This window comes from Molothrus ater, chromosome 2 (genome assembly GCF_012460135.2).
Source record: "Molothrus ater isolate BHLD 08-10-18 breed brown headed cowbird chromosome 2, BPBGC_Mater_1.1, whole genome shotgun sequence".
Lineage (NCBI taxonomy): Eukaryota > Metazoa > Chordata > Aves > Passeriformes > Icteridae > Molothrus > Molothrus ater.
Genome location: NC_050479.2, coordinates 97,326,787 through 97,342,780, shown reverse-complemented (window position 1 = coordinate 97,342,780; position 15,994 = coordinate 97,326,787). Strand labels below are relative to the sequence as shown.

The window sequence follows — 15,994 nt, the reverse complement described above, 5'->3', positions numbered from 1 at the left end:
CTATGCAGGCTTACTTTGTTCAAAAGAAAGCTGTTTACCACCCTTGAATATTTAGTTAGAAATTTCTTCCCTAGGATGACTTGAAATAAAGTAATACTTTTCTCAAGTAACATCAGAAGCTGCAAAACACCTATTACCCATTTTTCTGCCTTTCTAGGTCATCTGAAATGGAGGACACTAAATTTAAAATTAATAAGATCAAGTCTTTCCAGCATTTAAGACAACCACGTAAACTCCTTTTTGTAAGAGCTTCTAGGATATTCAGACCATAAAGTAGATTTGCAAAGATTAGCAAAATATTTATTCTAAGAAACTTGAAATACTGTATCTTTGAAAAAACATAACTTTCTTTCCATGTTTTATCAGAGACTATAGCCACAATTTTGTACCACTTTGCCCCATTAGCCAAATGGAACAAGAAGTAAAGGTCAGGACCATCTGAAACTTTTTGTACCAGACCCTTATTTTCCAGCTCTACATTCAGATTTCTTAAGCTGATTCAAAGCCTGTATCTGACCACCGTATGGACAATCTTTTTTGGCAGTGCTGTGGAGGAAGCCCGTGCTAGGCAGTGCTTTGTCCTCTTGTGCTCCAAATAAAAGTTTGCTGTTTCTCAGACAAATGTCATACTGTAACAGCAAAAAAACCTGACTACACAACCTTGAGAGACTTGAGCCCAACATGCCTTTATTTTGTGAAGGTGGCATGGTGACATTTTGGCCACAATAACGCCCTGCAACACTACAGGCTGGGGATGTTGTGGCTGGACAGTGCCCAGGCAGAAAGGGACCTGGGGGTACTGGCTGACATGAACATGAGCCAGCAGTGTGCCCTGCTGGCTAGTAAGCCCAAGGGCATCCTGGCCTGTGTCAGGAACAGTGTGGCCAGCAGGAGCAGGGAGGTCATCCTTCCCCTGGACTGGGCACTGGTGAGGCCACACCTTGAGGGCTGTGTCCAGTTCTGGCCCCTCAGTTTGGGAAGGACCTTGAGACGCTTGAGCACATCCAGAGGAGGCAACGAGGCTGGTGAGGGTCTTGGAAAACAAACCCTGTGAGGAGTGACTGAGGGAGCTGGGGGTGTTTAGCCTGGAGAAAAGGAGACTCAGAGGCGACCTTATCACTCTCTACAACTTCCTGAAAGGTGGCTGTAGCCAGGTGGGGGTTGGTCTCTCTCTCCTGTCAGCAATGGACAGAACCAGAGGAGCCAGTCTCAAGCTATGTCAAGGGAAATCCAGGTTGGATATCAGGAGAAAGGTTTTTACGGGAAGAGTGATAAAGACCAGAATGGTCTGCTCAGGGAGGCAGTGGAGTCACTATATCCCTCAATGTGTTTAAAAAAGACTGGATGTGGCACTTGGTGCCATAGTCTAGTTGAGGTGTTGGGGCATGGCCTGGACTCAATGATCTTGAAGGTCTCTCCCAATCTAGTGATTCTGCGTGATTCACTCTACTACACCGGAAAAATTTCTCCCCGATCACTTATCCCAGTAGAGATATATATTTTATTGGAACATATAGCTCCTTTTCAGAAAAATGTTCAGATGTCACACATCCCATCCAAGTAGTATCATATCTATGCTTGGGTGTACTGACATGTTTTGGTTTCTATTCCGGAACTTAACTCCCAATAAAGTAACTGTATGCTCCTTTTTCCTGGAGACATCCTGATTCACTGACTGCACTGAATAATCTCCTAAATTATGGAGAGCCCATTATGGAACTTCATGAGATTATTGTAGTACGCATTTTTTAATATGCCCACTTACCTCCTAATTTTCAAAAAGGGCTGCACAAACAGTATGTAAACATTGTAGCTTTAAGGAGTTCTTACTGTCAGGTGTATGGTAAGAGGAGGAGGAGGAGAAGCGCATAATCATTTTAGTGGATGCTGCTATGAAAATACCAGAGTCTGTGAAGCACTTCACCCATTTATCCCAAAAGTACAAAAGGCAAAGGAAGTTACAGAAGCCAAGCTACAGGCGCCTCTGAAATATTTTTCCTAGCTTTCATTGAGCAGGCTGAGAAAAAGGGCGTGCTTTCTAAATTGGCAGAAAGTATTTTATCATTCACATGCTTATTTGAAACTATCCTCTCAAATGACAGTAGGAAGCATTGCCCTTAACACAGAAGTAATTGCCAGCCTTAGAGGCAGCTAAGTAGATGAGGGAGCTAATTGAATACCAGAATACATAAACCCCAAGCTAATCATATACTTTACTGCAACTTCTCTTTCAGCAATTAATGCTGGCTACTTCCAAGCCATAGCTGAATCTAAGAAAAACACTGGAAGTTTTCATTTGCTCAAGAATCAAAAATGTTGAATAATACCAGTTTAAAATAGTACAAAAAGCCAGTCAAAATCTTTGGCCACTAATTAAAGCAATCAAGTAATTATATGGAGATATGAAGGCAAAACCTCCCAAGAACGAAATACTTTTTCTAAGAAATATTAATAAAGAAATACATTTGACCAACAGACAAAAGACTTAATTGTACCAAGCAGTTCTCGCCCGGGCAAAGTTGAACGACGACGTTTTGACAAACTTGGAGGAGTTGTTATCTGAAAAACATAGAAAGAAAAAAACAATCTAATGTTCTGAGCTTTTTGCATGTTAAAGATATCAGCAAAACCTAACTTGTGACTTCCTTGCCTCTTGCTCTTCTGGGTCATGTACAGTAGTTATGGTCTTTAAGGGCTCAGCCAAGTTCAGACAAAGTGGAAAACATCTTGTCTAAGACTTCAGTAGAAAGTTTTAGGACTCGCTAGTTTATTCTTGGAAAGCTATTCATAATTTTTTCAACTTATACGTTACACGTCATGTACTAATCCCTACCCCAAATATAAGAACTTATCCATCGATATATATCTACACACACACACTTGAGTAATCTACACATCTCTGGCAGCTCCAGCAGAAAAGAGAAGCTGCATCCTGACACTTCACCCCGACCTTCCTCACTCCCCAGATCAAAACAAAGCTAATTCTTTTTCTTTGAGCCTCTACAAAGCTCAGATTTAGACTTTTAGGAAAATTAACAGCTCAAAGATCAACCTGCACATCAGGGTTCCAAGAACAACATATAAAAGTAAAAAACAAGTGAAAATACATTTAATAAAACATTTGCTTTGTTTCTTACATTTCATAGCTCTCACAACCCCAAGATCCTACAATATCTACACAGACATCAAGCAGAAGAACAACGGGAGAAGCCCAGAGAAGTTGTGTGAAAATGCATTTAACTGCTACCCAGTTAAAGAGCTTTTATTTTATTCTAACTAGCTCATAACTTAGAATAGGAGAAATATCTCACCGTTATCCATTTGGGAATATTTCTCTCATCACCTTGTAATATCACATCCACTGGAACTCTTTTTTTCTTCAGGATTTGGCCATCAGATTCTACATTCAGATTCTAAAAGGAAAACAGAATTATTAAAACACATGGAAATTATTGGCACAGGCAACTCCAAAATGATTATCCTGATTTACTGCAAACAAGTACTCTTCAGATCAGGCTATATGCAACCTGCATAAACTTCTGCCTCCCCACCTCCCCCCCAGCCAAAAAAAACCCACCACAATTCCATAGAAGGAACTACCTGTGAAGATATTTAAAAAAGGAATAATAAACAAGTATATTCAAGGAACAGCACACTCGGCCTAAAAGATCCTCTGATGAAAACCATCAAAAATCCCAATCAAATAAAGGAAAGAGGAAGAAAGAAAAAAGGTTACAAAGCTCTGACGATTACAGCTGCAAATCTCTACTTGTATTCTCAACATTCCGTGTGAAGTCATATACAAATGAAGGTCTACTCTGCAACTACCCTCAATGTAAAACCTAAGAGAATTTTGGAATAAAAGGCCATTCATTACTCAAACTGGAAGCAATCTCTGGAAGCAACTGGAAACAATCTCCTTTCTGAAGCAGATTGTATTAGCTGTTGTCAGAGAGAAGACACCAGCACAGTGCTAGACAAGTAAGGAAAGTAAATCCCATTTTTGGCAACGCTATTGGAGGAAGCAAACCACAGGATTAAAATGGCTGCACACACAAAGTGCGTGTTATATTTTTCCTCAACACTGTAAATAGTCCGGCTAGTCCTGACCCTAGTCTGGTTTGGGAAGCAACAGCAGAAGATCCCAGACTGCTTTTGTTATGGCAGCCATTACTGCTCATTTACCATTTGCTTCCAATCATGTTACCTATTTACGCTAGACTCTCAGGTGAACGACCATTCTTTAACAAGCGTTTTCACCTTATGATCCATCTGCTTTCTCTTTTTCCTTACCTAGAAAAAGCCCTTCTTAGGGCTGCCTGCTGATGCAGTACATTGTAGGCCTTTCTCTGGCCCACTGGTATTAGCAAGACAATAACATCACTTGTCATTGATTGGTCTCTGTGACGCTACTTATTGAACTCCTCACTTGCCAAAAATGTGCATTAAGACGCAGACGATATCAAGTCTTCTGCTGACTGCATCAGCTCATCAGGCATGTGTAAACTATTCAAATAGTAACTAGCTTCTATTGAATCACTACATTCTATTAGACACCCAAAATTTTTACCTTGAGACGGATTCCTTTAAATTTTCTTCCTACTGAGGCTACGTCACCACCTTCTTCACCTGCAATTTGAAGGTAAATATTAAATCAAACATAGCTGAACTCAAAACAGAAATGTTTTTAAACACACACTGTGCAAGTTATTGACTACACTGTTTTCATTCTAGAAAACAGTTTTCTACACTATAACTTTTAACTGTATTACGTTTCCATTCCAATTCCAATTGAAAAGCATGGTTTGTAGCTCCATAAATGACTTCAGCAGAGCAAAGAAGGCTTACGAAAACTTGTTTGCCATCAGTTCTTTACAACTTCTATTAAACATCTCAGAGAGTAAAACATTTTTAAAGCTCCTTCTTTTGTGGCTCTCTAAGATTCATTAATCATTAATGCACAATCCCCACTGCATTCCCAAATATGCCAACAAAGATAGCCAGGATTTTCTTTCACATTTCCTCTCAGTACCTTTCGGTTGTCAAGACCACCTCAGGACTCACAAAGTGAGAAATAACGCAGACTTGAGAATATGAAAAAACAAGACAGACTCTGGTCACTCAGTTTTAGGTATTCTGTGGGTGGTTTTGTGAATGAAATGCAACAAAACATTGTTGTCCTCAATGTAGGCAGACCTTCCAATTCATCATTAGCTAAAATCAGTCATCCATGAGCATCAAATACATGACTGCATTTTCAGCCCCGATTTCTGAACTTCCCTGCACTCATCAGAGGGAAGGAAAAAGAGAGGAGAATAACCCTGGAAATCGTGAGTGAAAGAAATCTTGGTTATCATACTACCACATCACTGCCTCGTCATACTACTCTTACATTGCTGTTTCTCTTTCTGCCATACAATCTTCTTCCTCCAGCTCAATTGGGCACAAACCTGTCAGATTGCTTCCTAAATGTTCATCCAGATGAACAGACTGGACTGCTACAAAAATGGGTGCTTCTCGAGATAAAGGGAACAACTCCTGTGTCACACAATAATTGACCCCATCACATCAACTATAAATTATTAACAAATAGCTTGCATCAGAGCACGAGTTGATTTCTATACAAGTGGAAAATTCTTCTAAGTGTGAGTCCTCAAAAATCTAATTTTAGTATATCTTCAATGTGCTGGCAATCATACTTCCAAATCACTGGAACACTTCAGTAATTAGCAGTGGGCCATGGCACAGAATGGAAAAATAAAAGTATTTTCTCCAGGGAATCCAAAAGTGGTCTTAAAGGCCAAAAGGGAAATTCAGTTACACCTTTGCGCCTCAAAGGCAGAACAGAGAGAAAGAAAGACAACTTCCATCTTCCTCTCTCAAAAATATGACCTTTATTTCAGAAAGCTATATCACAGGAGGTGCATCCAAAACACTCTCATTCTCTAAGTTATAACTTAGAGAATAATAAACAATAATAATAAAAAAATTAATAATAATAATAAAAATAATAAATAATAAAACTTCTCCAAATTATTTCAGTCCTCTGTGATAGGACCCTGCTGGATACAAGTAATTGTTAGATGTACTCTGCCATGCTACTTCCTGAGAAAGCAAGAAATGGTAATCCTAATAACTTTCCCTATCAAGGACAGACTTGCAGGCCCAGGTGAGAGCTGCTCCACTTGACTTTTGCCTGCTGTAGACAAGCTTTGCACACTTTCAACACAAAAATAGTGGATAATACCTGGAAGAAACTCTGCCTTCCCTGACAAGTATGAGGTATTCTGTATGAATACTAAAAGGGGAAAACACCTGCCAAAACTAAAACCTTAGTTAAAACAGCTAAAGACTGATTTCTTCCCTTAAGTTAGTGTGCCCTACTGGTAAGCTTTTATGTATCAAAAAGCCACCAAAACCCAACCAAGTAAAACGGACCCTGAAAACACCCAACCCAAACTACCAAAGGCCAAAACATCACACATCACAAACACCACAGTGCACTCAATTTTTTAGGTGAGGAATCAAATGCCATATCCCTAAGAATCTAATTTCTACATCTTAAAGGATTTGGAGATAGCTGGAACTCACAGAGGTTTCTACAAATCCTCACCAGATGCTTCGCAGACCATTCGTAAGAGGAGGAGGAGAAGCGCATAATCATTTTAGTGGATGCTGCTATGAAAATACCAGAGTCTGTGAAGCACTTCACTCATTTATCCCACAAGTGCAAAAGGCAAAGGAAGTTACAGAAGCCAAGCTACAGGCGCCTCTGAAATATTTTTCCTAGCTTTCATTGAGCAGGCTGAGAAAAAGGGCGTGCTTTCTAAATTGGCAGAAATTATTTTATCATTCAAATGCTTATTTGAAACTATCCTCTCAAATGACTGTAGGAAATATTTCCCTCAACAGGGAAGAAATTGCCAGCCTTAGAGTCAGCTATGTAGATGAACAAGCTTATTAATTACCAGAATACTTAAACCCCAAGCTAAACACACTCTAGTACAACTTCCCTTTCAGCCATTAACTGCTGGCTATTGCCTAGCCATAGCTGAATCTATGAAAAACACTACAAGTTTTCATTTGCTCAAACTGTTGAATAATACCAGTTATAAACATTAAAAACAAGTCAAAGGCAGTTCCCACTAATTAATGCAATCAAATAATTATTTGGGAATACAAGGTCAAAACCTCACTATCTTCAATTTTCTCAACAAAGTTAATTAAAGGTTAGATAAGCAGTAAATGAAAAAAACCCACCTGTATCAGATGTATCTGCACCAGAGTTCTCAGAAGATTCCTTAAAAGCACATGAAAGGAATTTTACTACCTGGTAGCTTAAACTATATTAATTAGCCCATAGAATTTTCTGCTTTCACTACATGCTCAGTTTTTGGGGGGTGGTGGTTGTGAAACAAATGCAGGTGTATTCCACAAATTTTGACCAAATCACACCATCTTTATTAACAAGTCTATACACATACTTACTTTGAGTCAAAAGAAGCTATTCTAGACTACACAGATTTTACAAGTAGTAATTTAAAAAGTTAGACCCACATATTGCCTAACTAAAAAGGCACTTGGTGGTGAACAGCCCCTATCCAACTGCTCTCTCTCCCCCTCCAAAATAACCCTAATAATACAGCTGAAAACCAGTCCAGATATCGTGGTACAGGACCATCTGCTCATAAATGATTTCTTAGCTTTTGACTACATAAATACATTTTCCCAAAGAGACGGACATAGGATGGTTGGGGGTTGGAAGGGACCTTAAAAATCATCTAGAACCATCTCCTCTGTGATGGCCAGATTGCTCAAAGCCTCACCCAGCCTGGCCTGGAACACTCCATCAAAACAGATGCAATGTAGCACCCATACCTGGTGTTCTGCTGAGTTCTCATCTTCAAAATCACGGCTCTGCTTCTCTGATATTTCGTAGCATGAATGGGAGAGGAAAAAAAAAGTTCTATTACTTTCATAATATTTAGCCTCTCTTGCTATTTTTGTTTTCAATTTCTTTTATTTTTCCCTCTATTTACGTCCTATCACCAGTGGCTCTAGTAAATGGTTTCTTTTTCTGACTCCCTCTGGCCAATCACACTATAATGAAACACAAACCAAAGTACTGCAGCACCCTTTTTATCACTGTTGAACAGTGCAGAAAACCGGTTTTGTGTGCTTCACGTTCAAGGCACTTGTGCATATCTTCTAGCACGGTGTGTGCTATTTTTACAGCGGAGTGCAATATCCTTGCTTGGCTCAAGCAGCTTTCAAAATTGTCTCTTCAGCATTTGATTATTCCAAAGTAAGTCTATTACTTTGAACTCCTTTGCATGAAATCGAAGAAATTTCAGTTTTAGCCCAAATTTGTCAGACAACAAATTTCTCAGTGGGCAACACCACCTGCTATCATCTGAGAGTTAATTAAGGGTATTCCCTCTTCCGTTAATTACTTAAATAAAGTATTTAACCAATAAAGTGCACAGGACAAGTCCTGTAGAAAAACCACCATGTTTGCCCCAAGTTTGGACACAGACCACTGATAATTATTCAAAGCACAATTTTCCAACCAGTGGCTACAAAACCACTCTCTCATAAAATTCAACAAGCATATAACTCGAAGGCTCTGGCTTAAGGTTGTAACCCTCTCTGGAAATTAATCCTCATGATTTTGCAAAACACTACTGTAATACTTCCTTAACAACATATTCTTTTAGAAGCCAAAGAGTGCCTCTTCCAAACATATCTGGGTTGGGAACAGACGGCATCAGAAGAATAAAGTAGTGTCCAGTTGAAATCCCTTACTGAGCAAGGTCTATGAAACACCACAAAGCCCATTTTGTTCCCAAAAAATTCGCAAGGAAAAAAAGCCAAATCATGTGGCTAATATATGACAAAAATATCACTTCTCTGGCAGGCTGAAATTTAACATACCTGGTCCTCCCTCATTCAGAGCTGCCATATATGAAAAAATAAAACCCCACCACTCAAAGGACTGTCGTTTAAATCACTAAAACTTGATGAGGGTGCTGGACATGCCACCCAAATAGTAAAACTCAAATCTAGCAAAATGCAGAATTGTGAGTTGGAAAAAAACAACACTAGTGATATTCTAAGGGGAGGGGGTCCAGTGATAGGTAGTTGTTTAATGCTTAGACGTAATAGCACAAACCTTCATGTATCCTAATTTAAAACACTTAGGTCTACTTAAGAGTAAGTGAGTAAGTAAAATCCGTACATTAGCATTAATAATCCATAGTCAGACGTATCTTTTTTGGGCTGAGGGCTTAAGGTGTATGGGCTGGTTTGATTTTTCGCCTTTTTTAAGGCTAACAGCAACCAAAACCAGACAGTTCAAATGCTTTCATGTGTCTTTGTGTTTCAATTAAACAAAGCCAGAGCAATGGTTTTCTTAAGCTGGAAAAAATCTGCAATATTCTAATTTTTATGGAATATATAAATATACATAGGAAAATACAAATCTATGCAGGCTTACTTTGTTCAAAAGAAAGCTGTTTACCACCCTTGAATATTTAGTTAGAAATTTCTTCCCTAGGATGACTTGAAATAAAGTAATACTTTTCTCAAGTAACATCAGAAGCTGCAAAACACCTATTACCCATTTTTCTGCCTTTCTAGGTCATCTGAAATGGAGGACACTAAATTTAAAATTAATAAGATCAAGTCTTTCCAGCATTTAAGACAACCACGTAAACTCCTTTTTGTAAGAGCTTCTAGGATATTCAGACCATAAAGTAGATTTGCAAAGATTAGCAAAATATTTATTCTAAGAAACTTGAAATACTGTATCTTTGAAAAAACATAACTTTCTTTCCATGTTTTATCAGAGACTATAGCCACAATTTTGTACCACTTTGCCCCATTAGCCAAATGGAACAAGAAGTAAAGGTCAGGACCATCTGAAACTTTTTGTACCAGACCCTTATTTTCCAGCTCTACATTCAGATTTCTTAAGCTGATTCAAAGCCTGTATCTGACCACCGTATGGACAATCTTTTTTGGCAGTGCTGTGGAGGAAGCCCGTGCTAGGCAGTGCTTTGTCCTCTTATGCTCCAAATAAAAGTTTTTCAGATGAATGTCATAATATATTAAGATATTTTGCAATCGATTTAAAAAAAAAACCACTACCTGTGCTCCTTGGCCTTTGACCAACGTGCTGCAATAGGAAAAAAAAAAAGTCAGAATAATCAAAGAATAGCAAAATTATTTTAACCATTGTATTTATTTACAAGAACATACCTGTGCCCACATAAGAGGCTAAGACAAAGAATTTCCCTCACAGTCTTTTACGGATTTGGTTGGGAAACTTGGGGGCAGCAATGCTTAGTAGACTGTGCACGAGGCATTACCAGGAGTGGAAAGGGAACCCTAAATACAGCCTCTTTTTGGTCTCCATTAAATCCACTCATGTTGCCTCAGACTGAATTTCATTCCTCATGCCCTCACTCTGTGGGGTTCAGAACAGCTTCTGAGTTACTGCCAAGGCACGCCATACTGGCCATGGGTTTACCTGACACACTGACTGGTGAGACTGCAAAGATTCTTTAATTAATCTGGCATTATTTCACAGAGAAAAAAAAACAGAAACTAAAGATGAAACCAGAAACCCCTGCTGAATCAAAGAGCTGACTGGCTGAACAAAGATAAATTGATTCAATGCAATAACTGCACAGAATACATTCTGATGAGTTCCAAAAATACACACTCCCAACAGACAGCAACTGAAAAAAAAATTTCTCCAGGTTTACAAGTGCTAACCAATGATAAATAGTCATCTATTTTAGCTAGATGCATCGGAAGCATCTTAAACTATCCTAAACCTCTATTGTAAAGCATATGATGACCTCCTCAATACCTCTGAAAATATTATATAGCATGGCAAGATTAGAATATAATCCTATCTATCTATACATCCACAAAGAAATATTGCTGCATTTTGGCTGCGCAGTAGGACTGTACTATTAAATACCGTAAATCCTTTCTTCCAAGTTTTAACGTCTTTCCTTGACATATGGTCCCATCGTTTAGGTCCTAGAAAAAAACAAAAAGCAATAATATTACCACTTATCATAATACCATCTATACTGAATATCACTCTAACAAACATTTGGGAACGACATATTACAGAATAACAAAGCATTAGCAAATCTGAACTGTCTACTACCACATTTGCTGAAATAAAAATTTAAAGGAAGACAAACCAGGAGAATATGGCAATTCAAGTTGAGAAGTCAAGCAAGACATAAAAGATCATCACATATGCTGTGTCTAACAAGACTGAGCTAAAATCCAAAGAGCATTACAGCCCCATAATCTACCAAGAGGAGAAAAGAGGCAAAAGATTTTAGGTTCTAGATTTTAGTTGATGAATGCAGACTCCATGGTATCTGAGGTTAGTTAAAGCCATAATTAAGGCTCTTTGGGACCAAGATCCATAATTCCTTCCATTTTGAACAGAGATCACTAACCCAAAAGCATAACCAATCCCTTACCAATGCAAAGCTGTCTATTACAGTACTCTATGAATGCTTCCTCCCTCTCCCATTGGATAACGTGTATGAAATGCAAGCCTGCCAGTCTGTAAAAACCTTTGGTGCACAACTGGTACTTCCTCGCTCTCTCCAGTAAGCTATAAAAACTGAGACGGCAATTCACGAATGTGGTAGTTTTTATGGGACTTGATTTTAGGTGAAGAGGGAGAAGGCCAGTCACGGAAGTGATTTTCTGGGAAGAGCTGCCGAAAGCTTCTCCTGTGCCTGGCAAAACTAATTGCTGGCTGGCTCTGAGAAGAGGCATGCTGCTAAGCCAATTAGAGAAGCTGGTAATGCCTCTACGACAATGTATTTAAGAAGCAGAGAAACTGCGAGGGCTCTCTATCTCTGTGGTCTCCGAGGAGTGGCGCCGCTCCCTTTCCTGGTGGAGCCTGCAGGGCCGTGCTGCGGGCCCGTCAGGCACGGCAAGGAACCACGCGGCCGAGACCAGCGCGGGGAGCGGCCACGTGGCCGGGAACGTGGATCTGGAATTGGCGACCGGGGCCGCTGCTATCTTGGCAGGGCTCAAAATGGCCGCTCCTAGGCAGCCGCGCTGCAGACAGAGGGGCCAGGGCGGCGGTGGCGCCTTTTCCTTGCCGGCGCCCACGTGAAGAGAAGGCGCGAAATGCAGCCGGCGGGGACCTCGCCTTCACAACAAGCAATTCTCTCACGCAGAGCCCGGACGGGATCCACCTTTCAACATTGCAGAATTTTGATCAACCATTACAAAAAAAACGGGATAAATATTGTCATGGGCCCACATGGTTTAGATTTATGCTAAGAGGAATAGTGGATTTGTCTTTACGAATAAGCTTGGGTCTGTTTGTAGATAAAATTTAAAAACACTGTCTACCTACTCCACCCTGATGTTTGGCACAGCAGTAATTTATCATAGCATTATTCAGAATATTATGTTGAGATGAAAATACATAATCCATTCATGCATATCAACTCCTGCTAATGTCTGCATTCCTTTTCTTCCTTCAAGTCATCCAAATACCATTTATACCATGAACTTTGCTAATAACCATTGTCTTCTCTAGAATGGAGCACACGATAAACTAATAATGCATATAGGAGTAAACTCTTGGTACTATACTAAGTCTACATATGATTTATCATATCTTAGTGAAAAAAAATCAGTATTCGTCACGCTTAAATATTCTGCAGCTGACAACACTTGCATGCTTTACTAAGTCTACACATACAGTATGTAAGCAATGTAGCTTTAAGGAGTTCTTACCCTGAGGTGTATCGTACGTCAAAGAGTCCATGGAAATCAGTATGTCATCCCTAAAGGGATGATTATACTAAAGAAAAAAAACATTAAATATTAGAACAAACGATCAAAGTAATATCTTTAATGTCTGTTTTATGTATTCTTATTAGAACAATTTTTTCTTTTACCCGAAACATGAAGTTATCATTATGCTGTTTTATTGGCCAAAGCTGTATGTCAGCAATCCGGAAATATTAACTCCTAGAGGAAACCGGTGTATTTTAATTATATGCGTAAGCCATTCAACCTAAGGCATACGCGCTGCCAAAACAGGGCTCCAGAGAGTTTTAAAATGCAGTTAAGTCGCTCTCTGAACAGTTTCACCCAAATTTCTGCTGTAGAAACTAAAAGCAACCCACAGCTAAGACCAACAGCTCATGACATGTAAAAATATCCGATGTGCCACTAGGCGAGAAAATCCATCTAGTGCCAGATTTAGCCCAGCGGCGGCACAAAACATCTCCCGAACGGGAAAGGACGCATCCCGGGATAAACGGGGATGCACGGAGGAGGACCATGCCCACACCTTAAACACAGAACGGCTCCCAAGGGAGAGGGACTCACGGAGTCCCCCACTTTCTGTAGTTTCATTGGAAATCCCCCGTCTAACGCAAGCTAGTCGGGGTTAAGGACACTGTGAAGTCAGCTCGCACTTGTAACTAAGTCGCGTATCCAGCACGGGCAGTCCCAGGTGTCCGTTTTGTGGCTGTATCCCGGGACCTGGCTCTTGCCAGCCCTCTCCTGCCAAGGCACAGGAGTGCGCGGGCCAGCACAGACGGCATGGCTGCTCTCAGTCCCCGCTTCCCCGCCCGCCTCAGGACGGCGCCCGGAACCCGCGGCCATCCCGGTCGCATTGCTCACGTGCTCGATGATGCGCGTCATGGATGCGATGAAACGAGCGCTGCTGCGCCGCAGCCCCTCCTGCATCGTGGGATCAAACTCCATAACGAAAAACCGTTCCCGCCGCCGGCCGCCTTCCACTCTGCACACCGCGGCCGGCCGCTCCCGCCCCAATTCAAACGGCCGCCCTTTCGCCGCGTCCGATTGGTTGTTGCTAAAATCAGTTCTGGCACTATAGCCAATAAGAATCCGCGGTGGACGGGCTTTATAGTCTGATTGGTTACTGGCGCTGTTGAGTGCCCGATCACCCCGCCTCCAAGTCCTGGCTTTGAGCGCCAAGTCAGGTGCGACGCGGGGCGTTGTTCTGCCTGTTAACGTCGGCTGGCCGCGGGTCCCGTTGGCTGCGGCGCACGGCGCTGCCGGAGCGCCAGGCCCGCCTCCCGGCGGCAGGACATGGAGCCGCAGCGCAAGGCGGCGCCTCAGCGCGCTCTCCGGCCTGGGCAGCTCCAGACAGAGATGTACAGAATGTTGTGTCTCTGTCGGATTCGGCACAGACGGCCAGAGGAGTCGGGGCTGGGGAATTCGGCGTTCAGTGGCCGGCGGTCACGCCCTCCCCAGTCGCTCTCTAGCTGGTCCGCAAAGGCTGCAGGCCTTTGGGGAAGAGCAGGCCAGAGCGTTACCTGCTCACTGGCACTTGTATTTTAGATTCCGTTCTGTTCCTTCCCAATATTCTTCAAGTAACCATTGGTTTTCTATAAATAACGATTTTTTAAAGTAAAATACTATCAAGCACATCCATTTCCCTGAAACTTCCCATTAAAAAAAAACATTTTCCATTTTGGTAATGTAAAGAGGTGCCTTTTTCATAATCCCTTACTGTTTAAAGCTGATCTGTATTTACTTACTTCTTATAAAGTTGTGTTAAATTTTTGTTTAAACGGTAGGACTTTAGAAAAATACATCTTTGATCCACATTTAAGCATTCTTACTAGGATGATTGTGAAGTTTTCACAGCTGACAAGATCTGTAGTAAGGCCTTACTTACCCTGTTTCTGGCAGGTCTTACCCTTTTTCTGGTTCTTCATTTAGGCCTTATCATTTTTCAGGGTATGATTTTCTGCCAGCACTGCATTGAAATACTGCTCTCAGTGGTTAAATCACATGTGTGTGTTGAGTGGGCCAGCCAGAAGAGTACTGAAGTGTTGATTTCAGCATGCAGGAAAAGATGAGTGTGGTAATTCCAAGGTAACACAACAGGTCCCACTCCTACATTTTTCACTGTGTTTCCACCAGGATGACTGCAGGACAAATCATCCTTAAAAACCCAGAATCTCACTGAGGAGCACCTAATTCTATGTTCTTTATTTTCTTGATACATACCCAGTAGATTTGCAGAAGCTCTCAATACTTTGTCTTTACATTCACTTTGATGGAAGCCATGCTTTGAATATATCAAAGCTTATATAAACTTCCTAAGATTTAAAAATAGGGGGGAGAAAATGTAACTACCCTAAATAAATTAGAATCTCTGTATTGCAGATTGACAAAATTGATGAGCACTCAATAGTTTGAAGCAAGTGCCTATAATCTTTCCCATTGGTAAAATATACTACTAATTTCACTCCCTTGAATAGGTGAAATATAACTTCTGTGGTGCTTCCAACATGGTAAAATATCAGGTTAGTTTGGAATAGTAGTAGAAATTTTATTAGTAAAGTAATTCTATACATACTCAGAGCCAGCTTTACATGATGTGCAGAGAATGAGACCTGGAGCCCCACATTTAGAGAAGGATAAAAGGAAATAACAGGTAACTAACTATTCAACACTTCCAACTTTCAAAGTGCTAATCATATGGAAAAAAAAAATTGCATCATTAAGTCACTTGTGGGGAAAAAAGAAGCATGAGACTATCTCTGTATTTTCACCAGCAGGTTTAGGGTTGCCATGGCCTTCATGGTGGTGTTCTGTGGTCACCTTGTAGTGCTTTGATGACTTAAGGCTCAAATACACTGCACACAGAGGATGAGATTACTTACTTTCCTCTGACATTTCCTAGCTTAGGACTCACTGACTTCACAGCCTAAATATTAGATGTAGCCCTTGACTTATTTAATATTTGAGGTAATCATCAACCTAGAAAAACAAGGGTGTGATCCAGTTATTTCAATTTTATCCAGAAGTTACTTTTGTCTATTTTGAATTCATGGTACGCTTCAGTAGAGTGACAGGAGCATTCAAGTGCAAAAAATTTCTTCTATCACCCATATGAGAAAATGAGATTGACATTCAGGAGCTGTGCATGGAAACTGTCCTAAGCCAG

At 40.7% G+C, this 15,994-nt stretch overlaps 1 protein-coding gene across 1 annotated transcript in view; it reads right to left on the bottom strand.

Annotated features, from left to right (window-relative positions):
* LOC118693904 (uncharacterized) overlaps positions 1-14,756 on the bottom strand; it is a 51,835-nt gene extending 37,079 nt beyond the window's left edge. Inside the window, exons 1-10 of the mRNA XM_036394834.2 lie at positions 14,717-14,756; positions 13,693-14,207; positions 12,796-12,862; positions 10,991-11,052; positions 10,150-10,177; positions 7,879-7,925; positions 7,261-7,300; positions 4,571-4,629; positions 3,312-3,413; positions 2,496-2,559 (exon numbers count right to left, since the gene is read on the bottom strand). Of these exons, the coding sequence (XP_036250727.2) occupies positions 2,496-2,559; positions 3,312-3,413; positions 4,571-4,629; positions 7,261-7,300; positions 7,879-7,925; positions 10,150-10,177; positions 10,991-11,052; positions 12,796-12,862; positions 13,693-14,207; positions 14,717-14,756 (1,024 nt within the window). The remainder of the gene's footprint in view (positions 1-2,495; positions 2,560-3,311; positions 3,414-4,570; positions 4,630-7,260; positions 7,301-7,878; positions 7,926-10,149; positions 10,178-10,990; positions 11,053-12,795; positions 12,863-13,692; positions 14,208-14,716) is intronic.
* Positions 14,757-15,994: the final 1,238 nt, after the last annotated feature.